General features: G+C 33.7%; 1 protein-coding gene across 18 annotated transcripts in view; it reads left to right on the top strand.

The window, feature by feature from the left end:
- The window catches only part of CACNA2D1 (calcium voltage-gated channel auxiliary subunit alpha2delta 1), a 515,258-nt gene that overhangs the window by 478,874 nt on the left and 11,418 nt on the right, over positions 1–24,966 (top strand). For all 18 annotated transcript variants that reach the window (XM_070617290.1, XM_070617294.1, XM_070617291.1 and 15 more), the window contains 13 exons: positions 1,528–1,615; positions 2,688–2,750; positions 3,402–3,505; positions 4,454–4,540; positions 5,935–6,002; positions 6,424–6,462; positions 7,978–8,049; positions 8,973–9,125; positions 9,209–9,261; positions 10,893–10,948; positions 11,336–11,465; positions 14,132–14,241; positions 15,371–15,453. In XM_070617290.1, coding sequence (XP_070473391.1) covers positions 1,528–1,615; positions 2,688–2,750; positions 3,402–3,505; positions 4,454–4,540; positions 5,935–6,002; positions 6,424–6,462; positions 7,978–8,049; positions 8,973–9,125; positions 9,209–9,261; positions 10,893–10,948; positions 11,336–11,465; positions 14,132–14,241; positions 15,371–15,453 — 1,106 coding nt within the window. The remainder of the gene's footprint in view (positions 1–1,527; positions 1,616–2,687; positions 2,751–3,401; positions 3,506–4,453; positions 4,541–5,934; positions 6,003–6,423; positions 6,463–7,977; positions 8,050–8,972; positions 9,126–9,208; positions 9,262–10,892; positions 10,949–11,335; positions 11,466–14,131; positions 14,242–15,370; positions 15,454–24,966) is intronic.

The raw sequence follows: 24,966 nt of genomic DNA, 5'->3' as shown, positions 1-24,966 counted from the left end.
GCTATCTAAATATTTATCTTATAGAGTATTTATCTTCATATTCCCTTTTATTTTTGAACTAATGTAAAAGTGAGATATTATATGTGTGTGTAAAACAGTAAAGCTTAATGCTGATAATCTGTTTATATATTTTATGTAATCAGCTGCAGGGGACATATTTCAAGACACATTTTAGACTTACAGCATAATGAAAATATGATCAAAATTATGAAATTACTTGAAATATTGATTTATATTACAACTTAGAATAATGATCTCATTTATTTTGTTTTACCAAAAGGATTTGAGACAATTAAATTATATCATTCATTTTCTAAAGCCTATTTTTTAAAGTGATTCATCTTCTAAAATAATATAATAGTAAAGTTCCTAAAATGAATAGAAATGAAGTCTAAAATAATGGATTAAATTTACCTTTTAATCCTGGGTGAAAGAGATTTTAAATTAAAATAATTAAAATCAACTAAAATGGGGCCAACCCCATGGCTGAGGGTTAAGTTCAGTATGCTCTGTTTTAACAGCCCGGGTCTGACTCCTGGGCCCAGACCTACACTGCTCATGGGTGGCCATGCTGTGGCAGCAACCCACATACAAAATAGAGGACGATTGCCACAGATATTAGCTCAGGGCAAATCTTCCTCAGCAAAAAAGAGGAAGATTGGCAACAGATGTTAGCTCAGGATAAATCTTCCTCAGCAAAAAGAACAAAAAACAAACAAACCAAAAAACAACTAAAATGTTTTCCAGCCTATCCTACCCCTATCTCTTATAGTAATAGAATATTAAGTCAAATCATATGTTTCCTACCTAAATAAAATGAAATTTTATCAGAATTATGAAGTTTCAGAGGATACTTGTAAGTTATTCAGAGCTTCATGGGTTTAGCTCAGAAGAACCAGGAGAAAGTTTCTTTGCTTAAGAATGTGTATTAATTGACCCTTGGTCCTCATCATCTATCCACGCCATTATCTTTGACCTTGGGCTAATATACTCTTCAGTTATTCCAGACAACCTGAAGCCTGTGTTCTTTCACCAATATCAGTAATTCCAAACGCCACTCTTAGAATAGTGTTAGTCTGTGATAAGTTATTTTGTTCCTTGGCCAAAACAAATAAAAAGAAACACTATGTATATTATGTTGATTTATATTTATATGTAAAATTGTCTATGAAGTATTATGATGGTTTGGAATCACCATACTAACCTACAAAAACAAAAGAGAAAGAATATTTCCTCATTTTTTTCTTGATTGGCATATTTCATAGATCTTTTTGATGAAGTTTACAAAATAATTTGCCTCCTTTAAAACTGGCTCTTCCACTACTAATTCTGTCCATAGTATGAAAAATGTGAGGCGAGACGAGCAATATTAAAAAAATGCAGAAAATTAATATAGGATATATTTTTAAATTCATAGAAATATTATCAACTGTAAATTGCTTTTGGAAATAGAGAATATATTTGTCTCATTGTTATACTAATTAAAAAACTGTGTGGGTGTAATTGAGGCTATCCTTTTTCTGTTAGGTAACACGAATTTGATTAATAGAGTCTTGCTGGATGCAGGCTTTACAAATGAACTTGTCCAAAATTACTGGAGTAAGCAGAAAAACATGTAAGTATTTATTCTTATTAATAAAAAATATATATTCTGCATTTCCATTTAGCTTCTCTCTTGGAAATTTTTGTGAAATAGGTCTCATAAGTTTCAAGTTTATTATTTATCTTTAAAACAATTTCTCAAGAAAATCATTTTGCAATTCTTGACAAGTTGCATTTTCAGTTGTGGGAGTGTGTCAGGACTAACATCTGCCATTACTCAACTTTACAGGTATATACATTACAATGTGGATAAACCAAATTAAATAGGTATTTGTGTGTGTTTCAGTGTTTGCGGTAAAATAGGGTTTCTAGCGAATGTCCAGTTGGCTTTCTGATAGCACTACCATATACCCAGTCAAGAAACTGAGAAACCTGTGATCCTCATTTACAGTCTCTTCTCCACACCATTTCCAATCAATTACCAAATGCTAGTATTTCTTCCAGCAATGTTTTCCCCCCTTCTTCAGACTCAAGGTCACAATTCCCCCGTCTAAGAAATTACAGCAGCTGATTGTTCTGCCTTTGGTGCTTCCCATTCCTCTCCCCACAGTCCCATCTGTTCTCCATACAATACATACTAACCAGAGTCTTCTTTTAAAATGCAGTTTTAACTTCAGGATAAAGTTGAAGCTCTCCAGCATGAATTTCAAGATCATTCATGAGCTGACCACTCTTAAGAAACTTGTGCTTGAAACTTCACTTCCTATTGTTTCTCAGCTCTCGCCTTATGCTTTTATTACACCAAATACTATCACTCTTCACTAGCTTTCCCTTAAACATACTCTTCTCTCTACGTTCAATGTCTTCCTGCTTTCTGTCATCTCTCTTAACTCCCCTTCTATCTTCAAAATGCAGCTATATCATTATTTCCTATGAGATGTCTTCTTTAAGCATCCTCCCTTTACTTACTTATTTCTTAGATATTTTAACTGTTAAAATATAGTTTGCATTTATTGATGTATTTACTTTGGCTTCCTTTATTTTAGGAACTCATTTTATTTCTCTTTGTATCACCAACACCTAAATTAATATCTTACAAAGAGTAAGTTAAATAAAAAATTCCCTTCATCCGTCTTCTGTTCCAGCAAGGGAGTGAAAGCGCGGTTTGTTGTGACTGATGGTGGGATTACCCGAGTTTATCCCAAAGAGTAAGTTCAAATAATATCTATAAAAATCAGTAAATTGCAAAAGACTACTCCAAGGATCTGTACATTACTGTATAAGGAAGCCATTCTTCAGAGAAACCGATTATTAGTAGATCACATTGAAGTCGTTTAAAGTACTTATGTTATTAAAATACTCTCTTTCTTTAAATATGCTATTATATGATTCTTCAGTGACACTTTTGCTTGTCATACATACTACAAAATTTAAGAGATCTTTCTTTGTAGACACAAGCTGACCTAGTTAAATGAACGTCATGGTCATAGCCTAGTGGCAATATTTGCATAGCACGTCATTGTTTTCACTGGATGTTCTCTCTGTTTATCTTCTGAACAGTCCATAAGGTGGGCTAGGTAGGCTTATCAATAATAATTGACTTCTGAACTGACTTGTCCGTAATTACCTGGCTAGTAAATGGCAGAGTAAAACTAGGAGTCAGCTTTTTCTGGTCCTTTATAAATCTATGCTGATGTATTGCTTAGTAAGGAGTATCATTTACACCATCAATTACCACTAACTTCTTTAAACATACCAGAGATGTAGACATGTCTGTAAAGTTCGACAATGTCCCCAAAGGGAAAAATAGGTTATCAGGTAGATTAAAGAATAAAAATGACAAACCATTTCCTCCCTAGGGCTGGAGAAAATTGGCAAGAAAACCCAGAAACATATGAGGACAGCTTCTATAAAAGGAGTCTTGATAATGATAACTATGTTTTCACGGCTCCCTACTTTAACAGTAAGTATTACATTGGAATTCAGCCTTCTCAGTTCCCTTTTTTAAAAAAATAAATTACTGCTACTACCCGCTTTACCCCAAAACAATATATTTTAAGTTAATTGCTCAGAATAGTTATTATTAAGCATATACTACATGTACGACTTTGCAAAGACACAAGCATCCATTGACTTGAGGAGGTAAAATGCACACACAAGAAACAGTCATCCATCAACATAGAGACAGCATACCTACAGGCATACATAATACATAGAAACACATGTAGATAATCCTTCATTTCACAAACTGTGAATATATTGAAGAATGTTTAATAAATTTTTTAAAATGTAACTAATCAGTTTACTCCACCTTTAGTTGGTTTTAGCTAAATATATTATTTATAAAAATTAGCAAAAGCCCATATTTTATAATATATCATTGGGTTCCTTGCCCAAAACTTTCTCATTTAATCCCTCAACCTCTCTCTGAGGGTAGGTATTATTTATCCTCAGTTTCACAAGTGGTGAAACTGAAGTTCGGAGAATTTTAAAGTTTTGCCCAGGGCAAATATATTGTCTGAAATGCAAAGGCAGTTTTGGGAATCTAAGAGCAATCCTTCCACTTCACTTCAGCAGCCTCCTCAATATTTTAGCAAATGTCATGAGGCTGAGATTAGTCATGAATCCATTTTATTATGAATTCAATGTAGCCAAGATGAATAATTCCTTCACAACCCAAAGTCAATTAATGTAATTAATGTAATGTAATTCATGGATACTTCATGGATACTTCAGTTAGCCTGGTGTACAGAGGAAGAAGAGAAAAGAGGAGACCACAGACTTCTTTATGACATATCTATGCTAGAATATTTAAGCAAAATGCTATCTACTTGTACCTATCAAAATAAACTCAATATTATTTGATTTATTTATATAGGATTTTTATAGTTCTGTTTTTCTTTTTTTTTAGAAAGTGGACCTGGTGCTTATGAATCAGGCATCATGGTAAGCAAAGCTGTGGAAATATATATCCAAGGAAAACTTCTTAAACCTGCAGGTAAGCGTATATATTGTACACATACACATCACCAAAATTAACGGTGACCTAATGTTTATATTAAAAACTGGCAGTGCTTATCAGGAAGGCCATCAGAAAGCTTCAGCCAAAATAAAGTCAAAGACTTGCAAATTTTAAAAAGTACACTTAGTTACCTATGAGATTGGGGGTAAAATAAAATTGATATGTTATAGAGTTGAGTTATTGTCAAACAAGTGCTGTGTTTATACACTGTTGACACAAATTTATGGAGTTAATTTAGTTTCATATATCAAAATCCTAAATGCTGGATTGATCCAGCAATTGCACTGTACAAGCCCATCCTCCAAGATACTTTCAAATACACAAAAGGCTATACGACCAAGGGTGTGTATATTTGTAATAACTTAAACATGGAAAGTTAAATTTCCATCATTGGGAGAAAAGATAAATTATGGCATATCTATACTATGTCTCTGTTAAAAAGAATTAGGTAGGAATCTATTTTTAAAAAACAACAATAAAATAGGAAAACGACTTTTTTGGTAAAATGAAACAAATCAAACAAGAAAACAAAACAAATGCATCAATGAGAATTGGAAGCAGGCTGGAATGAGTGGATACAAATAAAGTAAAAAATTTTTTTCACTGTATGATTCAGTATTGTTTGAATTTTAAAAAAGCATATATTAAGCCAGATTGAGAAGATAGATAAATTGCCTTCCTGCACCTGAGGGCAGTTTTACCCCACAGTGATTCAACTATATAGATTTCTTCCATCACTTACTAATTCATTCATCCTTTTCTTCATTCACTCATTTGCTCATTTACTCACAGTTGTTCCTCTAAGTTACTCCTTCATTTACCCACTCTCCCAACCACTCATCGACCTACTCTTCAACAAACATTTCTTAAACTGCATGCATTGGTCGGGTTAGGGAAGCCTCCTAAAACATTCCACTGAATGACCTCATATCTATAAGGCTATATCCTGTCACTATCAATTTTTTTTGGCTTACTATCTATATTAGTTAATTGGCCAGATTGTGGGAAATGAATAAACTGTTTTGATTATAAATGAAGTTTGTTTAATAGTTTAAGAGCTATTAGCATTATTTCTTAATGAAAACCCCAAGATATATATCTCTGTAATATAATGTTTTTATATTCAACCCAATTTTAATGCTATTGTATAAAATATCTGAATTATCATGGAGCAAATATTATATTGTAGCTAACTAAAATTGCAGCCTTTTAAATTAATTCGAATCAACTTTTTAATGTCCTTTTTTAATCTCAAGAAACTTACGTTTGCCTACGAGGAGTTTTCAAATGTGAGAGGAAAAATAGATATGTAAAATCATAACTACACTTTTTAAATGTATGTGTCAATTTTTCTTTACATAATTTTTCAGTTGTTGGAATTAAAATTGATGTAAATTCCTGGATAGAGAATTTCACCAAAACATCAATCAGGGATCCGGTAAGATAATTTTTTTAATAAAAATTCGTAGCTACACTTAAAAATCTTAAATGCAAATAATAAAAGTAAAGTCTTACGCAGAGGCAAAATAAATTTTCAGTGCCACTACATTGAAGCATAATTATGAAATTCTATTTGTTAAAAATTTTCTGTTTAAATAGTAAATTGATAAACAATAAAAAGAAAAATATCTCAATATTATAATTTGAAATGCTAGTTTAGATATCTGTTCATTGATATTTTCTAACTTTAAAGATAAAGCAATTATCTTTTTTTATTATGGACTAGATTGTCATTTGCCCTTTTATCATCAAAAAATTAGTCTAAATTTTCTAATTGTTACATGGTAATAATTAATGACTATAATTAAAATCCAATGTTTTATAAAATGTGAGGTGATAACTGTATTTTTGTTTTTCAGTGTGCTGGTCCAGTTTGTGACTGCAAAAGAAACAGTGATGTAAGAAAACTTTAAAATAAAATTAACTATAATTTTTTCTTGTATTACTCTTGCTAAGACTTCAGTGATTAAAAAAATACAGGAATTTTAATCAAAGGCTAAAAGAAATTATTCTAAGGCATTGGGAAATAATTCATAAATAAGAGTTTGAATTATATGCTTTTATTTACTAATCTTAAATGCTTTTATTTTTAAAAAAATTCATATATTATTGGAAGGTATAAAAAAGCCATATTAGTATGGACTGTATTCTCTTGAATCTTAATTGTGTTATGTTCTTTTGTACATACTTACCTTTAGCTCTGTTCCTACATGGGAAGTTTCTAACCAAAGCATCCTTATTGGTTATCAATGCAATCTTCCCTCATCTTTTGTACTTTCTCTGAATTTGTTCACAATGTATTTATAGTGATGAGAAAATTTTTGGAACTAAACCTTGAAATTATATAATTCATCATAATGTTCCATTTACATAGATTGGATTTTACATTGTTTTCTATTTCTATTTCTGTTTGAGAAGATGAAAAAGCAAATATGAATTTTTTGCTCAAAAGTTGAAGATGCTCTGAGAATAATAGTAGATAAATTATTCTAAGAATGAATCAGAAGGATGAATTCCACTATTTTCTTCTAATCTTTTTATGTGTGTGTGCATATTCCAAGGGAGGTAGGGAGTTCATATCATTTTATCACTTCTAGTTGTGCGAAATTATAGCCAATAATTTTAAGTCTTTTTATAGCTTGTCTATTTTATGTAGACTATAAAGACTGTTTTTAGAGCAAAGGTTTTAGCAAGTTGCTTCTACATTAGGAAAATAGAATGCGTATGTCACCAACTCTGAAAACAATGTTTTTAATCGTGATTTTATACAATAAATATTTTTAAAGTGATTCATGCATTTAAACATGATTTAAACTGCGTGGGAATTTATTCTTCAGTTCAGGATGAATGATTTTTTTCCTCAGTCACAGGCATTTTTTGTTTTGCTTTCTGCTTTTTGATTTCAATTTATCCAACCAAACATTTTTAGTGTAAAATAGTTATATATATCCTCATTCTGCTGTTTTTTCTTTTTTTTTAGTCTGAAGCATAGCGACTAAAATGTATTTTTAAAAATATCTTTCCTGTCAAAATCTCAAGTATGTGTTTAAAATAATAAAATAAGTATACATTATTAAATATTTTGGTCTATCCAATTTCCTGGATCATTTAGTTGACCTTAGAGTGGCAAAAAATTATTTCTGATTTGTTCTTATGATTTGTTCAGAGTGAGCTGGTAGTTTTAACTAGATGGATGGTGGTGGAATATCCAGCCCTGAGGGTTTAATATGCATCAGCGCATGCCCTTCATTTATTTCATCAGAATCTCTAGATCATATATGTTCAAGAGAAGATAGTCATTTGAATTTCTTTCCTAATTTTATTGTTATAATCATCTACATATAATGGAATAATGATAATGCAGTCTCCTAACCTTCCTAAAAATGTGTTAACTGTCATTTTTATTTTTATAGGTAATGGATTGTGTGATTTTAGATGATGGTGGGTTTCTTTTGATGGCAAATCATGATGATTATACTAACCAGGTATGTACCTAAAGTGGGAGAGAAGCACTGTTACCAAAGTGTGTTTCCCTGATCAACGTTACGAAACTCCTTAAAACCATTATAGAAATTGATGAGTTGCTTTATTTCTGTCATAAAATAAATTTTAAAGTGCTAAATACCATATAAACCATTAAGAAATGCATATTAAATCTAGTTTTTCTTGGTATTTGTTAGTTGAGTTTACTTTCTGGTACTAACAGTTACTATTAAACTATAGAGTTAAGAATTTTAACATGATGTGAACTTTTTATTTTTGATCTCTCAGTGTCACATATTAATTAATTAGTAATGTCTGACTTAATACATGGCTGACTTGAAACTGATGAAATTTCTAGTCCCAAATTTGCAGATTGGCAGCACATAGGTTATTTGGCTCATACAGGATTTTAAACAAATTAGAATTACTTGCCAACTAATTTCATTTCTGAATCTACATTTCTGGCTTCTCTTAAAAAGAAAAGGGAAAAAACCTCTCAACACTGACCTTTCTCCTAACTGACAGTGTTTATGGGCTGGAGTTGATTAGCCTAGACGTTCCCCCTTTCGATGGGACTAGGTGCAGGTCATCACAGGCCCTTCAAGTTCCTTTTCGTTTTCTAGTCCCACCCATTTCTCTTATTTATGCTACTTTTCTCTTCTCAGGAGGCATTTGATTGTGACCTTAATACTAAGTAAACCGTCCATTCCTTCCACAAATATCACACAGAGCCTCTGAGAAATGAGAACGCCTAATCTCATTTGAGTTCTTTTGGAGTGTCGTATACAGGTTTATTCCTTGCTTTTGTTTTTAAGCTCCTGAGTGGTTTTAATTCAGTTTCTTTGTGTTATTTCTTTTCATCGTACTGATTCAGGTGTTAATATTTGGCTTACATTTGAAAGTTTATCATTTTTTTCTGTACCAGATTGGAAGATTTTTTGGAGAGATTGATCCAAGTTTGATGAGACACCTGGTTAATATATCAGTTTATGCTTTCAACAAATCTTATGATTATCAGTCAGTGTGTGAACCTGGAGCTACACCAAAACAAGGAGCAGGGCATCGCTCAGCATATGTGGTCAGTAATATCCAACTCATCCCTTTCTCTCAAAGGCATGCTCAGTGTAGACTAATGTAATGGCTTTGTATCATATTTTATAGCCATCAATAGCGGACATATTACAGATTGGCTGGTGGGCCACTGCTGCTGCCTGGTAAGTCAAAATTGTAGTTTTATTGGTAATGAGAGAAAGGTGTTGTGAAATAGTAAAGAATTTGGTGAAAATACAGATTTTGTGACATGTAAGTAATTATTCTTGGAGTTTCTTTTTTTCATTTCTCATAGCACATATTGGTAATATTTATAAATAGTTTTTCTTAAGTGGTCACTGTAAAACTGTTACAATTACTCAATTTTTCATATGAAAACAATTTTATGGTTATGCAAACTTCAGCCTCTTCAGAGGCTTCTTTTTTCTATAGATCTCCTTAAACTCTTGTCATGTTTTTTTAATATTATACTCAATTCCTTAAATTTTAGGTGTACTGATCTATAAAAAGTTGCTGTTTGTTGGTTTCAATGTCCAAATTAGATGTCTTCATTGATCAAAATCATGGCATGTTGACTTATCTTTCTACCTCCTTGCTATTCATACAAAGGCTGACATAGTTTTAGAGGCATCATTTTGCTGAAAGGGATCTAATTCTTTCTTTTTACTGATTCTACCCTGCCTACCTCCTTCATGCCCCCTCACCTATACCCTGCCACCTATGGAAATAAGACATTTAAACTGTTCATTGAGGCGCTGTGGATAGTCTGGAAGATCAAATTTGTCATTGTTTGGTTCTGGTCAGTCAAGTAACTAAATCTCCTGTTGTATCTGGGATGCATTCTCTCCCTCCCCCTCTCCCTCCCTGCCACCCTTTCTTTCCTCCTTTCTTCCTTTCTTTTGTATCATTATCCAACTGTATTGGCAAGGCCTTATTCTATGTAGATTAATCTATAACATTTGATGTTGAGGTTTTCCTAGCTAAAATTAAATAATTATACCATTTTATTAAAGTAGCAAAGATTTTAGATTAAAACTCCTATTTTTCTGAAAAAAATAGTGAAAATGGTGCTTTCTGAAGTGACAGTGATATTTATATATTAATTTACATAGGTTTTCTAAATCTCACAGTAATCCGAAAATATTTGATTTCCTTTATGCCATTTTCTGGCCATAATCTCTCTCCTCCCCAACCACCGCCTGCCTTTTTTTTCCCTAAACTCAGATCCAGATGATTTTATACTAATATTTGGCTTACTCACCATTTATTATAAAACCAAAACACGTCATATGCCCTATATATAATATGTATATTTTATTTCATGAATGTCACATTATGTACTTACAAATATATTCTATATTGTAAAGTAAACAGTGTGCAAACTCATGGCACAAAGTCATCTTTTTTCCATCACAGAGTTTTAAAAACTAAAATAAGGAGAAAATCCTTAATGTGAAACCTATGCACTGAACTGTTGACTTTCTCTCTCTTAGAGTTACCACTTTTCCACAATGTCATTTCATATTACACCTCTTCAAACATATATGTGCCTCCTTCTCTTGGTCATGAACACATCCAACTTCATGACTTTTACAGAAAAATTTACGATGTTTTGTATAATTTAAGAAATACTTATATAAAATGCTCCTAAACTTTCTGTTAGCAAATTCTCAGTTTTTTCGAAAAAGAAATATGTGTTTATGTGTATATGCAAAAATACTCAGGTTTTTATTATATAATTTATAAAGGAAAATATCTAGATTTTTATCAATAATTATTCATATTTAAAATCCAGGTCGATTCTACAGCAACTTCTCTTGAGTTTGACGTTCCCACGACTTCTTGAGGCAGGTAGGTAAATGCTCAGATATTGTCATAATGACCATTAAAATTTTCTTTTTGGTTGTGCTGAGTTCTATAAACTCAGAGAGGAAGTGTAGGAGAGAGAGTTTGTCCACTTGACTCTTTTGTAGGTTGAAATCTTCTTTTCAAAACTTTCCTAACGCTTTAGAAACTTTCCCAGGCCACATTGGCCTCCATTTTTCAGTTGTATTTGAATTAATTTTTTCTATTGATATTTATTGGGTACCTGTTAGGGCTGCCTCTATATTATATAGCAGCAAACAAGCCAGTCGAGGCACCTGCCCTTAGACATTTATTTTGCTCCCTGAGAAATGAAGGCTCCAGGGGACTGACTGTAGTGTCCTCTCATAATGATGGCCCTTGTTTTCTCCACAGTTGAGATGGAAGAGGATGATTTTACGGCCTCTCTGTCAAAGCAGAGTTGCATTACTGAACAAACCCAGTATTTCTTCGATAATGATAGCAAATCATTCAGTGGTGTATTAGACTGTGGAAACTGTTCCAGGTAATTTGTTTCTATATTTCTAGACTAGTCTTATTTCACTAAAAATTGTATTCACTTTTATAATCATTACAGAAATAATGGAGATTCTTGTTCAAGACAGAGATATGAGTAACAGTTTTAAGTTGAAAACATCAGAAATCCTCAGTTTCTGTGTAGGTTTTTAAAATTTACAGTTTTTTAAATTAATGCTAACTTTGATAAGTTGTAGTCCCTTCAACTATAATAATAATTATATTATCACAATAATCACACCCACTTTTAGGGAGAACATAGGGAAATTTGATTATATTTTAATGTATTTTTTGTCTAAAAGAACCCAGACAAAAAACCTTCCTATATAAAGTTGATTAGAGTTAATTATACAAGTAATTCTAATTTTAAGCCAAATATTTCTTTTTACCTGTGGTCACTAAACAGGTTCTCCAAAAGATGTTCGGGGTGGGGAGGGTGTTGTTTTATTTCTAGTCTTCAATAAATTTAGAATTGTATGTATCTTTTATTTTAAACTGAAGGAACTAGGAGATCATTTCCTAAGGTCAAAGCTACTGTTAGACATCAGTATTGATAAAACATCTTGAAAACTTTTTGGGAAGAGATGGAGAATTTAATTTGGTTGTAATGGGATAGGGGAGAAAGGCAAGGTGGCGATTATTGAGTCTTGAAAGGAAAGTGATAATTCATGTCACAGGATCCCTGAGAATGGAGCAGAAAGTCACAGTTTACAAGGCACAGAGTTGGGACACTTTGTTTTTAGTGACTGAGGCCAGATTATTCTAGAAGAAACATTAATACAGAGAAGGGGAAATATGAGGAGGTGAGGTAATCTGAGCAGGTGAAAGGGCTGGAATACTTCATTGCTACGGGATTCAGAAAAGAAGTTTATAACAATTAAAAAAAATACTTTCAGGAAGGGGTTAAGTTAAACTTGCATGAATTTTTAATAGATGTGGTCAGTATGTTTTTATGACTTATTTTAGCAAACCTCTGTGTCCTAGGAGGAGTTCGAGGATATGACAATGAGAGGAAAGGGGAGGAGTCATGGATGAACTCAGAAAAAACAGACCATCTTGTTTAGAGATTAGCATATCAGGCTGTCAACTTCAGGAAACAGAATTGTTTAATGGATACGTGAAAAAGAGTTTCAGAGTCCTTGGGCCTTTCATTACCTGACATCCAGTAATAGCAAAGTTAAAGTAGAATGTAAAGATCAATGTAATCAAGATATTAAGTTGAATCATGGCTTCTTTTGATTTGCTTTATGCTGTGTCCCAAGTTCAGTGAGGAAGAAAGAAAAAAAATCCCCCTTCTTTGAAAGTGTATAATCATAAAGAAGTTACTCTTTACTGACAGATTTACATTTTTATCTTGGTTGCTAAAGAAGGCAGAGCAGCATAAGATGTGGAAAAAACACTGCATGGAATTTAAAGCCCTTGATTCTGTCTATATCTGTGTTGTCCAACTCAGTAGTTAGCAGCCACAGGTGCTATTTCAATTATCAACTACAATTAATTAACATTAAAATTTTGTACCTCAATCACACTAATCACATTTCAGTGCTCAGTAACCACAGGTGGCAATTGTTTACCATATTTGACAAAGCAGAAATCATTTCCCTCTTCACAGAAAGTTTGATGAATAGCACTTTAATTCTGCCATTAGTTTGGGCAAGACGCTTAGCCTTTTTTTTTTTTTTTTTTTGAGGAAGATTAGCCCAGAGCTAACATCTGCTGCCAATCTTCCTCTTTTTGCCGAGGAAGACTGGCCCTGAACTCACATCCATGCCCATCTTCTTCTACTTTATATGTGGGACACCTTCCACAGCATGGCTTGCTGAGCAGTGCCATGTCTGCACCCAGGATCCGAACCTGTGAACCCCGGGCCGCCAAAGCGGAAGGTGCGAACTTAATCACTGTGCCACCCGGCCAGCCCCTGCTTAGCCATTTTCATGGTCCTAGTTTTCTTATCTATAAAGTAAGGCAACTTTGGCATACTTTCAGTGATAAATACCACAATTCCTTTTTTTGTTTTAAAGATTGGCACCTGAACTAATATCTGTTGCCAATCTCCTCTTGCTTTTTTTCTTTATTATTGTTAATATTATTTTTTCTTCTTCTCCCCAAAACCCCCCAGTGCATAGTTGTATATTCTAGTTGTAGATCGTTTTGGTTGTGCTATGTAGGACGCCGCCTCAGCATGGCCTGATGAGCAGTGTCATGTCAGCGCCCAGGATCCAAACCAGTGAAACCCTGGACCGCTGAAGCGGAGCATGTGAACTTAACCACTCGGCCACAGGGCCAGCCCCCACAATTTCTTAAACATGTAAAATAAAACACTTTTTCTATGAGTTTCAACAACTAAATAGTACTTGCTTTGCATTGAGGACTAACACTTAAAAAACAAAAGTCACACTTAAAACACCTGTTGCAATTTTTTTGTATTCATTTGAGAGAGGTAATATGTGCATGCTGATAAATGGTAAAACATGATAATCTTTCTCTTCTGAAATCATTCTCCTTCTATTTTACTGTTTGCATTGGTGATTCTTTGTGTTTCAAGAGGTCATATTCTGTCTTTCAGTTAAATATGTGAGAATATTTGAAATACTTTTATTCTTTTCCCAAAAGATAATGTTCATTTTCTGTGATTTTTAAATATTTATTTTGCAGAATCTTTCATGTAGAAAAACTTATGAACACCAACTTAATATTCATAATGGTTGAGAGCAAAGGGACTTGCCCCTGTGACACACGACTGCTCATCCAAGCAGAGCAGACTTGTATCCTTTGATGTCGGCGATGTTCGGAACAGAAAGCCATCTTAAAGTAATGCATTTTTAACCTTGTCACATTGTTTATGCTTTAAAGAAAAAAATATTATAGAGTGCTACAATCACCTCACAGAGGCAGAAAGGACCCCTCACGCAAAATTTGGCTTGGATGTCAAGACAAATGATGCTACACATGCACCGAGAGTGTGAAAAGCTTCCTACTTGCATAATGAGGCTTTGTGGAAAGAGCAGTGCAGGTTCCCAAGTAGATCTGAAGATGGCTTGAGAGAGCAGGGAGGAACAGCTGGCTTGGGGATTGATATGTGGGTGAGGAGTAGTGCTGAGTTTTTGTCTATGCTAGCTGGGACTTATGGGCTTGAACTTCCAGGTCGTGCCAAAGGAAGGAGCACTCGGTTTTCCCTATCAGGTTGCCCAGATGTGGGGCAGAAGGGAAAGGGAGTAATGTAGCTTGAAAGCTGTCAACAGTCAGTCATCAAAAATGGAGCTGGATATGATATATACCTACAATGAATACCATTCAGCCTTAAAGAAAAGAAGGAAATCCTGTCATATGCTACAACTGCAATGGCAGTAACACTAAAACTACTTCTGATAGTAAAATGCTAAATGACAGTGCAATGATTATTAAAGCATTGTAGGCAGAGGTTCTGTAAAATGGCTGTAATTTTTGCCATTAAAAATAGTCCTCACCTATGTTTGGAATTGATGTTTATTATTAGAAATTAGTTTATATTTCTGTCTTGCTAAATAGGAGGCACCTTGGTCCTCTCTTATGCTATGTTTTACATGTAGGCCCCTATCTTATACTCTGCATCATTTGTGCATTTCATCCACTAATATTCTACAAATATTTACTGAGTAGTTCTTGTGTGCCAGGGACCATGCTATGTGCAGTAAAAATAAAAAAGAATTCATTTCTTCATACAGCCCCTCGTCTGACAGGAGAAAATTTGTGGCAATTTAGTTTATTAAATTCCTAAGTGCTTGAACTGGTTGTGTTGGACTAGCGTAATGACATAGGTATCTCTTGCTGGCTTTGGGAAATAAATATATTGCATTATATTTTTTTAATATTGTGAGAAAAACTAACTTGATATTCCTTAACAAGTTTCTTTAGCTGATGGTCCAGACCCCTGTGATATGGTTAAGCAACCCAGATATCGAAAAGGGCCTGATGTCTGCTTTGATAACAATGTCCTGGTAAGACCGAATGTTTACTTTATTAAAATACCATAGCTCAATGGTCATTGACCACAAGAATTTAAAGAGACAAATTGCAATTTTAGCTCAAACATAATGTCTTAAACCATAGTACTTGCTGGTAGATAGATTTTTCATTTCAATATTTTTTATGGTTAGCATAAGCTTAACAATCGCTTCTCCTATCTGTCCTTCCCACAGAAATTGTACTTTCAAACACAATTCTGATCAATTTACTAACAATCTAAGGTCACAAATCCAATGATTTTAAGGACTTTATATTAACATAACTAACAGTAAATGTTATTTATGCTATATGAGTTGCCTACTTTCATTATAATCCAATCTTGAAGATATAAAAGTTATTTTTGTTATATTTTTACTAGTTTGTGTTTAGTCCTTATTCAGTGTATTTAAAAGCCTGTTAAACAGCTATTGTCCTATTGTTTCCTAATTCTTCTTTTTTTTTTACATGGTTTCTGATTCGTTTACACATTAGATTTGTATTATTTCTCTTAATGGTATTAATTTATTTTTATTTTGTTTGAAATTAGACAAGGTCTATTACATAGGGTTAAGTTGATAACATTTTACGAAGCGTATTTAATGTATATTATCTAAAGATGACCACTGCTTTTCCTATAGGTCAGCTGTCTTCTTTTAATAAATACTATGCTGACTTACTGTATATTTAATCAGATTTATGCATTTAAAATTATTTTAATTTAGAAACTTTAATTTATTCTCAAACATAAATGCCATATAAAAATTTCTGCCTTTTTTTTTTTTTTTTTTTTTGCTGTGGAAGATTCACCCTGAGCTAACATCCACTGCCAATGTTCCTCTTTTTGTATGTGAGCTGCTGCCACAGCATGGCCACTGACAAGACTAGTGTAGTTCCACGCCCAGCAACCAAACCTGGGCCACCTAAGCAGAGCATGTGGAACACTAAGTGGTTAACACTAGGCTGCCAGGGCTGGCTCCTTACTTTTTAAAACAAAGTTTAAATATAATATTCCCCAATTCTGATTCTTCAAGGTCTGCCTTTGCATTAAGTGGCTTGAACAAACCAATGAGCATGCAAACATGGAGCATTATCATCTTATGAAATGCTTATTCTAAAAACATGTCAGATCATGTATTGATTAGTGTGCACTTATAGAGGTTTTTATTATTTATTTAGAATAGATTTACCTACTATGTACACGACCCACATTTGTCACAGAAAAAATAAAGCATTTCCACAGATACATATTATGCAATTAGGTAATATAAATTAGGAGTGGAGCAAAGAAGAAATAAAATCAGTGATGGGAAATAGGACTAAAAAAGCAAGATGTTTTAGTCAGTAAATTCTAGTTATCTCTGTGAGGACTATTGATCATTCTTCTTTGATTGGGAAAGTGATTCAAAGCTGCAGCTACGTTGTCTTTTTTTTTTTCCATTTTACCCAATTAGACTTAAATAAAATCCAGATATGAGGACTTCTGTTGTTCTACCATACGTTCAGGAGTTTTGCCTGTGTAAAATCATTCCCTAAAGAATGTTGTATGTTGGCCCAAAGGTAGTGTCACTTATTAGGGAAACTCACGCATCAACTATTTATCACCAAAGACATTAAATTCACTCAGATGAATTTTAAAGATCATATAGAAACCCTATTCCCTAAAATAATAGTCTGCTAGAGTCACTCTAGGAGATGCTATCTTTTGACCAAGGCTTAAAAAGACTTGACTAAGACAAAAATTTCCAACAATTCCTATAAATTATACAGTAGATTGTGTGTGAAAGTACAACTCTTGCTCAGTAGCTTACTGTGCTAATAATGTCTGGTGTTTCTTCAGCAGTGGAATATTTTAGTAATGCTTGTTTGCAATGGTCACTGTGAATCTGCTCTGGATGGAGGCTCACATAAACTGCTAACTGCAAGCAAATTGCATGAAATCTCATCTTGTATGTCTTCTTTTTTGTGTTTTCTTTCCTTTTCCTGTACTTGCTACTTTGCCCGTTATTAATAGGATCAACTTATATGCACAACGAGTCGTGCCTGTACCATGATGTCAGCTCCTATCTTCATTTTACTGCAAGTTTTCATATGGTGTGGATGGTCAGTCACTTTCTCTAATTTTTCTTTGTTTTTGTTTTTGGCTTGAAATTTAAAAAAATAATCCGTATCCTTAAATCCACTATAATAAATGTCATGAAACCAGGTTATTAAAATCCTACTACTAATGTTGTTTTGTAAAGAGCTGATTTCAAAGGTTGCATAAGTTTCTTATCCTCAACAGAGCATATGTGTCCTATTTATTTAAAAATCAGTATTTTCTCGATAGGTTTTGCATAAGGATTAAGTTAATGTGGAAAAAAATATTATACATGCTCCATGATGTCTTACTTTTACCAAAGACAAATACCCTAAGGACAATTATTACAGCTGGTCTTCTCAATTTATTTTCAAAAAATGCTACCATAAAATCAATGAACCATTTCATTTTATCATGCATTATTTAAGAAATTCTGTCAATCATTCTAATTTTTCTTTTCTTTTTTAAGAAATATGGTTTAAACTTTTTAGATTTTTTTTACTCCAAAAATATTGATATTCTTAGTGAAATATTTTATTAGGAGTGCTTCCAGTTTCTAAGTTTATTTGGTTTAATATTACTTACATTCTCTAGGCCAAAATTATCATTATTTATTAGCCTTTTGACAAGTTTCTGGATTTTATAGTCAATACTACTAAACAGATATTTTAGAGCCTGAGTTTGTGTTCAGGTTTCATTTACAGTTTTGCAATTTTTTTTCTGATGCTTTGGAGTTACCCTGATTGTTGTTGCTAGAGCAACTTTTGCTGTGTTCTTTCTTCACTGCTGTCCAGGTATTCATTGATTAGGAAACCACTAGGTGGAGATGTGGTCGTTACTATGAATGGAATGAGATCATCAGAGGGGGGAAAACATGGCACAGCACAGGGAATCTCAGAAAATAAAATTTGTTTTAGGATAATAAAATAATGGTATTCATAGCAAAAGATTCCAAGTAAAGGAAACCTAGCTTATTTTAATAATTAAAATAGAAGATCAAAAATAAATAACCCCTCTCCATGGACATATTTTTTAAATTGATATATAGGCAGCTATTTGAAATATAATTTTATTGATCCCTTAAAGAATTGATACCTTAAAGAAAATTATATAGGTAATCACACCATTTACATATGAAAAGTGTAGTAATATATTTTTTATACTTGGCCCTATTTGTGATGATACTAGAAATGAGCAAACCAGCACATAAAGGAAAAAAAATATTACGTTATATTTTATAGGTGAGGAATAGTGTAAAAATCCACTATATTTTCACCTGTGATTCAAAAGCTTAATTCTATCAATCACAGAATTTTTAGATAAGATTTATAGGCTATCAATCAGACCCCAAAATGGGAAGAAGTGCTTTTGAATGTCAACTTCCTTTTGAATAGGTCAGCTCCCTTTTTACCTTAGCCTTAAAAATCTATAGGTAACAATGAATTTTAAAATAAGTTTTCATCTAAGGCCCCCCCCAAAAAAATAGAATTTTTAATTTTCCTGTGATGATATCTTTCCCACCATAACTGTAAATTTACCAAGAAATTATCTTTGAAAGATGAAAAGAGCATCTCTGAGATTCCTTGATATTCCTGTGTCCTTGGGGAATATATAATGGGTAGTCTTGAAGATGATGTAGATGACATATATGTTACATTAACAAGACTAGGGTTGGGTATTTAAAAACAGCTGGCAGTATGGAACAGTAAATCCAGTCTATGCTATTTGATTGTTGATATGATAGCAAAGGAAGTATCATTTTCTCTGAAACAAAAGAAAGTTGAAAAAGTAACAAAAAATATTACAAAAAATACTGAGAGTTTAGTTGACAGTTGTTCCCCACACTGAGGACTAATAAAGGTCAAAATCCAAGCTTCAGTGTTAGTCTGGCTATAACTAGAAATTTGTGGTAGATTAGATTCTGCTCACAGGAAAGCTGGGATGATGGTGTCATCTCTAAAGTCTTCTAACAGGTGATATCTCCCTAATCCTCTAAAGAATGACTCATTCCAAAGCTAGGACCCTTGTACCCTGGGGAGTTCAAAAAGGATATATAGATTATAAGTATCCAATTATGAAGCCCCATACCATGAGCAGTTCTTTAAAACACAAGTGTTCAAATGAGACCTTTTGACAAAAGCTTTTTGAAGATCTAAGTGGTAAGGAAGAGCAAAAGAAGAGCAAACAAATAAAAAAGCTGAGGTTTATTTATCAAAGAAGAAAGTAAAACAATCCAATAATAAGTGCCATTGAGGAAGTTTATTATTTTATGCAAAACTTAATTTATAAAAGCATGTTCTTGGGTACATGAAAACTGAATATGCATACATAAATGTATGTATCTGTATGTGTGTATATATGCATACACACATGTATAAATAGTTGAACAAATATACGACCTACCTCATGAGTTAATGTGATAAGCGTGTTAAGGTGCTGTGTAGAAGAACAAATTATTTGTTAGGGATCTTACTCCTATTAAAAGAGTTACTGTGTAGTTCCACCTGCCTAAATAATTTTAAATATAGATTTTCTTTGAAACTGCTGGGGGTGACTTAAGTAGAGACCTATCTAAATTCAAAAGTTAGCCTCTATTTGGCAGATGTCTTCACCAGTGATTTACCTTTTGAAGAGAATTTAATGATGACTATAATTCAGGAAGGAAAGTACAAAAGTTTCTTAGCCAAATGACCAGAAAATTTTCCTTTGGGAAAATTTATTTCTAAACTTATTTAAATACATTAAAAATTATTTGGCTCTTACATGTGCAATTAGTTGTTCCAGGATCTGATTGGGAATAGAAAAGCAGAGTAAGAGTTTAGCAAGACTTGTTTAACAAGAGAAAATTGAGGAGATTTTGGCTACTAGTATACATGTTCTTAAAAAGCAAGCCATGGGGAAAATCATATGAATATTGAGAAATGGAAAAGGAAAAAGAAATGAGGAATTCTAAGTTGATATCTTTATTAAGAGTCTTTTGAGAGAGGTCCCTAGAAGGAAATCTAATAAAAGTAGTCTCTTATATTTTAAAATAAATATATATAATATTGGCACTGCATCCTTTTTCTATTTTAATGTGTTAAACTGAAACAAGGTACCAATGTGTTATTTTTTGCTATAGTAATCTTTAAAAGTCAGGCTGATTTGTCTGGTCATCGTGTCAGTGGGATTGGTCTCTTTAAAACAGAGAAAATGCTGAGGTTTCTCCCGCATCTATGCGTTTGTAATTTAGAATGTTTTTAGAATATCTCTCAATTTACTTTCACAGAATAATTTTGTCTTAGTATATGTGGTTGCACCAGATGAAACACTTGAGAAAATGTGATCAGGAAACTGAAGAGGCAGATTTTTCAGTGTGAATTAACATGCAGACTTCAGGGACTCCAAATAGCTTATCTAAACTACCACCTCCCAAACTAAAACAGACATATCTCATCGTCACACAGAGGAAATGAAACCAAAAACAAAAAAAACCCCTAAAAATGTAAAAAGTAAAAACAATGGAATAAGAACCAGAGAGAATATTTTTCCATAAAACATTTCTAGAATATAAAGATGTGCTTTATATTAATAAGAATTGCCTTGACAAAATACATCCTAAATACATTAATGGTTCTCGTATGTGTGCTAATTTTCCATTCCATCAAGTTAATACCGAATCAGAACTGGGGAGGCTTCCTGGTGAAATGACAGTTATGCCTTTTAGTTAGTATTTTATATTTGCAGTGCTTCTAACCAATCAATATATGTGCTACTTTACTGAGTACCTACTAGACATTTATTTAATACTGCACACCTACTATGTATCGGGCTACTCTTCCGTGTGAGATATTTGTGATATATTTACTAAAAAATAATTTTTTTTAAAAGCTGCAATGAAATTGTAACTGAGCACCATGTTTTTTATCTGGTTACCCTACCTAAGGGGAAAAGTATTTAAACAAAGAAAAGAACAAGTGCAAAGGCCCTGAGATAGTAAACACCTTGACTTGTTGCAGAGAAAGCCAGTGTTATTGGAGCAAAGTGAGTGGTGGGGGAGGGGAGAGGAATACAGGACGATGAAGATGCAGAGGCAGCAGGGCTTCAGACTACATAAGGCCTTGGTAAGAAATTTGGATTTTTGTTTTGAGAGTGATAAGAAATTTCAAGAAAGGAGTGAAAGGATTTGATATATAGTTTTAAGAAGACAGCTTTTTAGAGGAGAGATTGCAAAAGGGCAAGAGTAGAAGCAGTGAGGCAAGTGAGGCAGCTTTTGCAGGAGTTTAGGCAAGAAGTTATGATGACTTGGACCTGAGATAGCATAAAGTAGTAGATTTGGGGATATATTTTGAAACTGGAGTTAAGAAGATGTGCTGATGGATTAGATTTGAGAAAAAAGGGAGGAATCACAGATGACTTGTCTTTGATCTGATCCACTACTCCTAGAAGTGTCATTCAGAAAAATAATATTTTGGGGCAAGTTTGAGATGTTTCTGAGATATATGAAAGGAGAGGTGGTAGTGATCAATGAATGTAGAGGTCAGAGGAGAATTCAGGCCTGAAGATATAAAAGTGTGACTTATTGAGGTTCTGGTTCAAAATGACGACACAGGAGGCCCTGAACTCACCTCATCCCACAGACACACTGAATCTACAGCTATAAACAGAGCAACTCCCTCTGAAAAAATCCAGAAACTAGCTGAGCAAACCCTACACATTGTACAAATGAGAAAATACCCACATCGAAAGGGGTAGGAAAGGCTGAGCTATACTCTTGCCATAAGCTTCAACCCCAGCACAGTGGCATAAAATTGGGAAGGAACTCACAGATCCCAGCTTCTCCCTGAGGAGTGAAGAGTTTTGACTAAATATCTGGTGCCCCAACTTTTAAGACTTCCTATTGAGGGATGGGACCCCAAAACTAGCTCTGAAAGCCTAGTAGGGCTTGCATCCAGGAGACCCACAAGACTGACAAAGAAATAGTTCTTAATGGGCTCTTGAGGACTTGCTGTGGCTATCTTCCCAGGGCTCAGCTAAGAAGGAGCAGACAGAAATTTCCTCTCCCAGTTTTTCCCTGAAGGAGGCCTATTTGCATACTTTAAAAGCTCCTGCCAGAAGGTAAGCCTTCTAATTCAGCACACATCTAGTGTCTGACTGTGTTCTTTCCTGGAGACATGGGAGGTGCCTCCACATTCTCCCTCTGACCCACTCCAGGTTGCTGGCGTCCCCCTGGAAGGAGCTTGTGCACACATGGTATCCCAGCTTTTGAGGCTGCCATCCAAAGGCTACACCTCTTTACCACTTGACTCTGGTGGCCACTGGGACTGGAATTCACAGGTACCATAGCACTCTAGCAAACAGTTCCTAACTGGCTATCCCCCCAGAGCTCCACACAGAGGGAACAGACAGAAATGCCCATCTCCCAGTCTTTCCCTGAAAGAGTCTGTTTGCCTACTTTAAAAGCTGCTGCCTGAGGGTCTAGCCTCCAATCAGCCTGCATCTATGTGCTGTCTTAATTCCTCCCCATTGGGAAATTGACAGTTAAAGGCACACCCTCAACTGTGGGGAGTCACTAAGGTTTGAAATACAATCAAGACTTAACACTGGGCTGAATGATAAAGTTCATCTCCTACACGAGACCTGGAGAGGTAGATGTTTTATCTTTTGTGCAGAAACCAAGACAGGAGAGAGTCAAGGAAATGAAGAAACAGAATAATATATTCCAAACAACAGAACAAGGTAAAACTCTACAAACAGACCTTAATGAAACAGAGAAGAGTACTGTACATGGTGAAGATTTCAGAATAATGGTCATAAAGATGCTCACCAAGGTCATGAGAACAATGCATGAACACAATGTGAATCTCAACAAAGAGATAGAAAATATAAGGAAGTAGCAAACGGAAGTCACAGAACTGAAAAATACAATAACTATGCTGAAAAATTCAATAGAGGTTTCAGTAGCAGACTAGATTAAGTGGAAGAAAGGATCGGCAAACTTGAAAACAATTGAATTCATCCAATCAGAGAAGCAAAAGAAAAAAGAGTGAAGAAAGTTTATGCAACTTATGGGATAACATCAAGCAGATCAATATCCACATTATAGAGTATCAGAAGAAGAGGACAGAAAGGGGCAGAAAACTTATTTGAAGAAACAATGAATGAAAACTTCCCCAACATGAGGAAAGAAACAGACATTTAGATCCAGGAAGCCTAGAGAGCTACCAATAAGAGGAATTCAAAGACATTCATACCAAGACACATAATTAAATTGTCAAAAGTAAAAGACGAGAGAATTTTAAAAGCAGTAAGAGAAAAATAACTTGTTACATACAAGGGAATCTCTCTAAGACCATCAGCAGATTTTCAGCAGAATTTTGCAGACCAGAAGAGAGTGGCATGATATATTCAAAGTGCTAAAAGAAAAAAATCTGCCAACCAAGATTATTCTCCCTGGTAATATTGTCATTCAGAATTGAAGGAGAGATAAAGAGTTTTCCAGACAAACAAAAGCTAAAGAGTTCATCACCACTATACTGGCCTTACAAGAAATGTTAAAGGCACTTATTTAAGCTGAAATGGAACAGCACTAATCAGTAATGAGAAAACATAAAAGTATAAATCCCTCAGGTAACAGGAAATATACAGTTAAAGTCAGAAAAATCTAATGTTGTAATGGTGGTGGGTTAATCACTTATAAATCTAATATGAATGTTAAAAGAAATGTAGTAAAAATAACTTAATACAATAACTTATTAATGAACACAAGATAAAAAGATATAAATTGTGACTTCAAAAATAAAGTCTGGCAGAGAATAAAACTGTAGAGTTTTAGAATGTATTTGAACTTAAGTTGTTATCAACCTAAAATAGACTATTATAAATATATTTTATGTAAGCCTCATGGTAACCACACAGCAAAACCTTATAGTAGATACGTAAAAGATAAAAAGAAAGGAATCCAAGAATATCACTACAGAAAATCATCAAATCACAAAGGAAGAGACCAAAAGAAGAAGAAACGAATTATAAAAATCTGGAAAAAAATTAACAAAATGGCAATAAGTTCACACCTGTCAATTATTACTTTAAATGTAAATGGAATTTAGTCCATGTACAAATTCTCTGTACAAAAGGATGAATGGATTAAAAAAGAAGATCCAACTCTATGCTACCTACAAGAGATTCACTGAAACTTTAAGAACACACACAGACTGAAAGTGAAGGGATGGAAAATGATATTCCATGCAAATGGAAAACAAAAGAAAGTTGCTATACTTATCAGACAAAAGAGTTGAAGACAAAGAATGTAATAAGAGACAAAGAAGGTCTCTACATAATGATAAAAGGGTCAGCCCAACAAGAGGATGTAACAGTTGTAAATATTTATTTACCAAACATAGAAGCAACTAAATATATAAAGTAAATGTTCACCAACCTAAAGAGAGAA

The sequence above is a fragment of the Equus przewalskii genome, chromosome 4 (assembly GCF_037783145.1).
Source record: "Equus przewalskii isolate Varuska chromosome 4, EquPr2, whole genome shotgun sequence".
Lineage (NCBI taxonomy): Eukaryota > Metazoa > Chordata > Mammalia > Perissodactyla > Equidae > Equus > Equus przewalskii.
The sequence above is the reverse complement of the archived record's forward strand: the minus strand, read 5'-3'. Positions and strand labels throughout refer to the sequence as shown.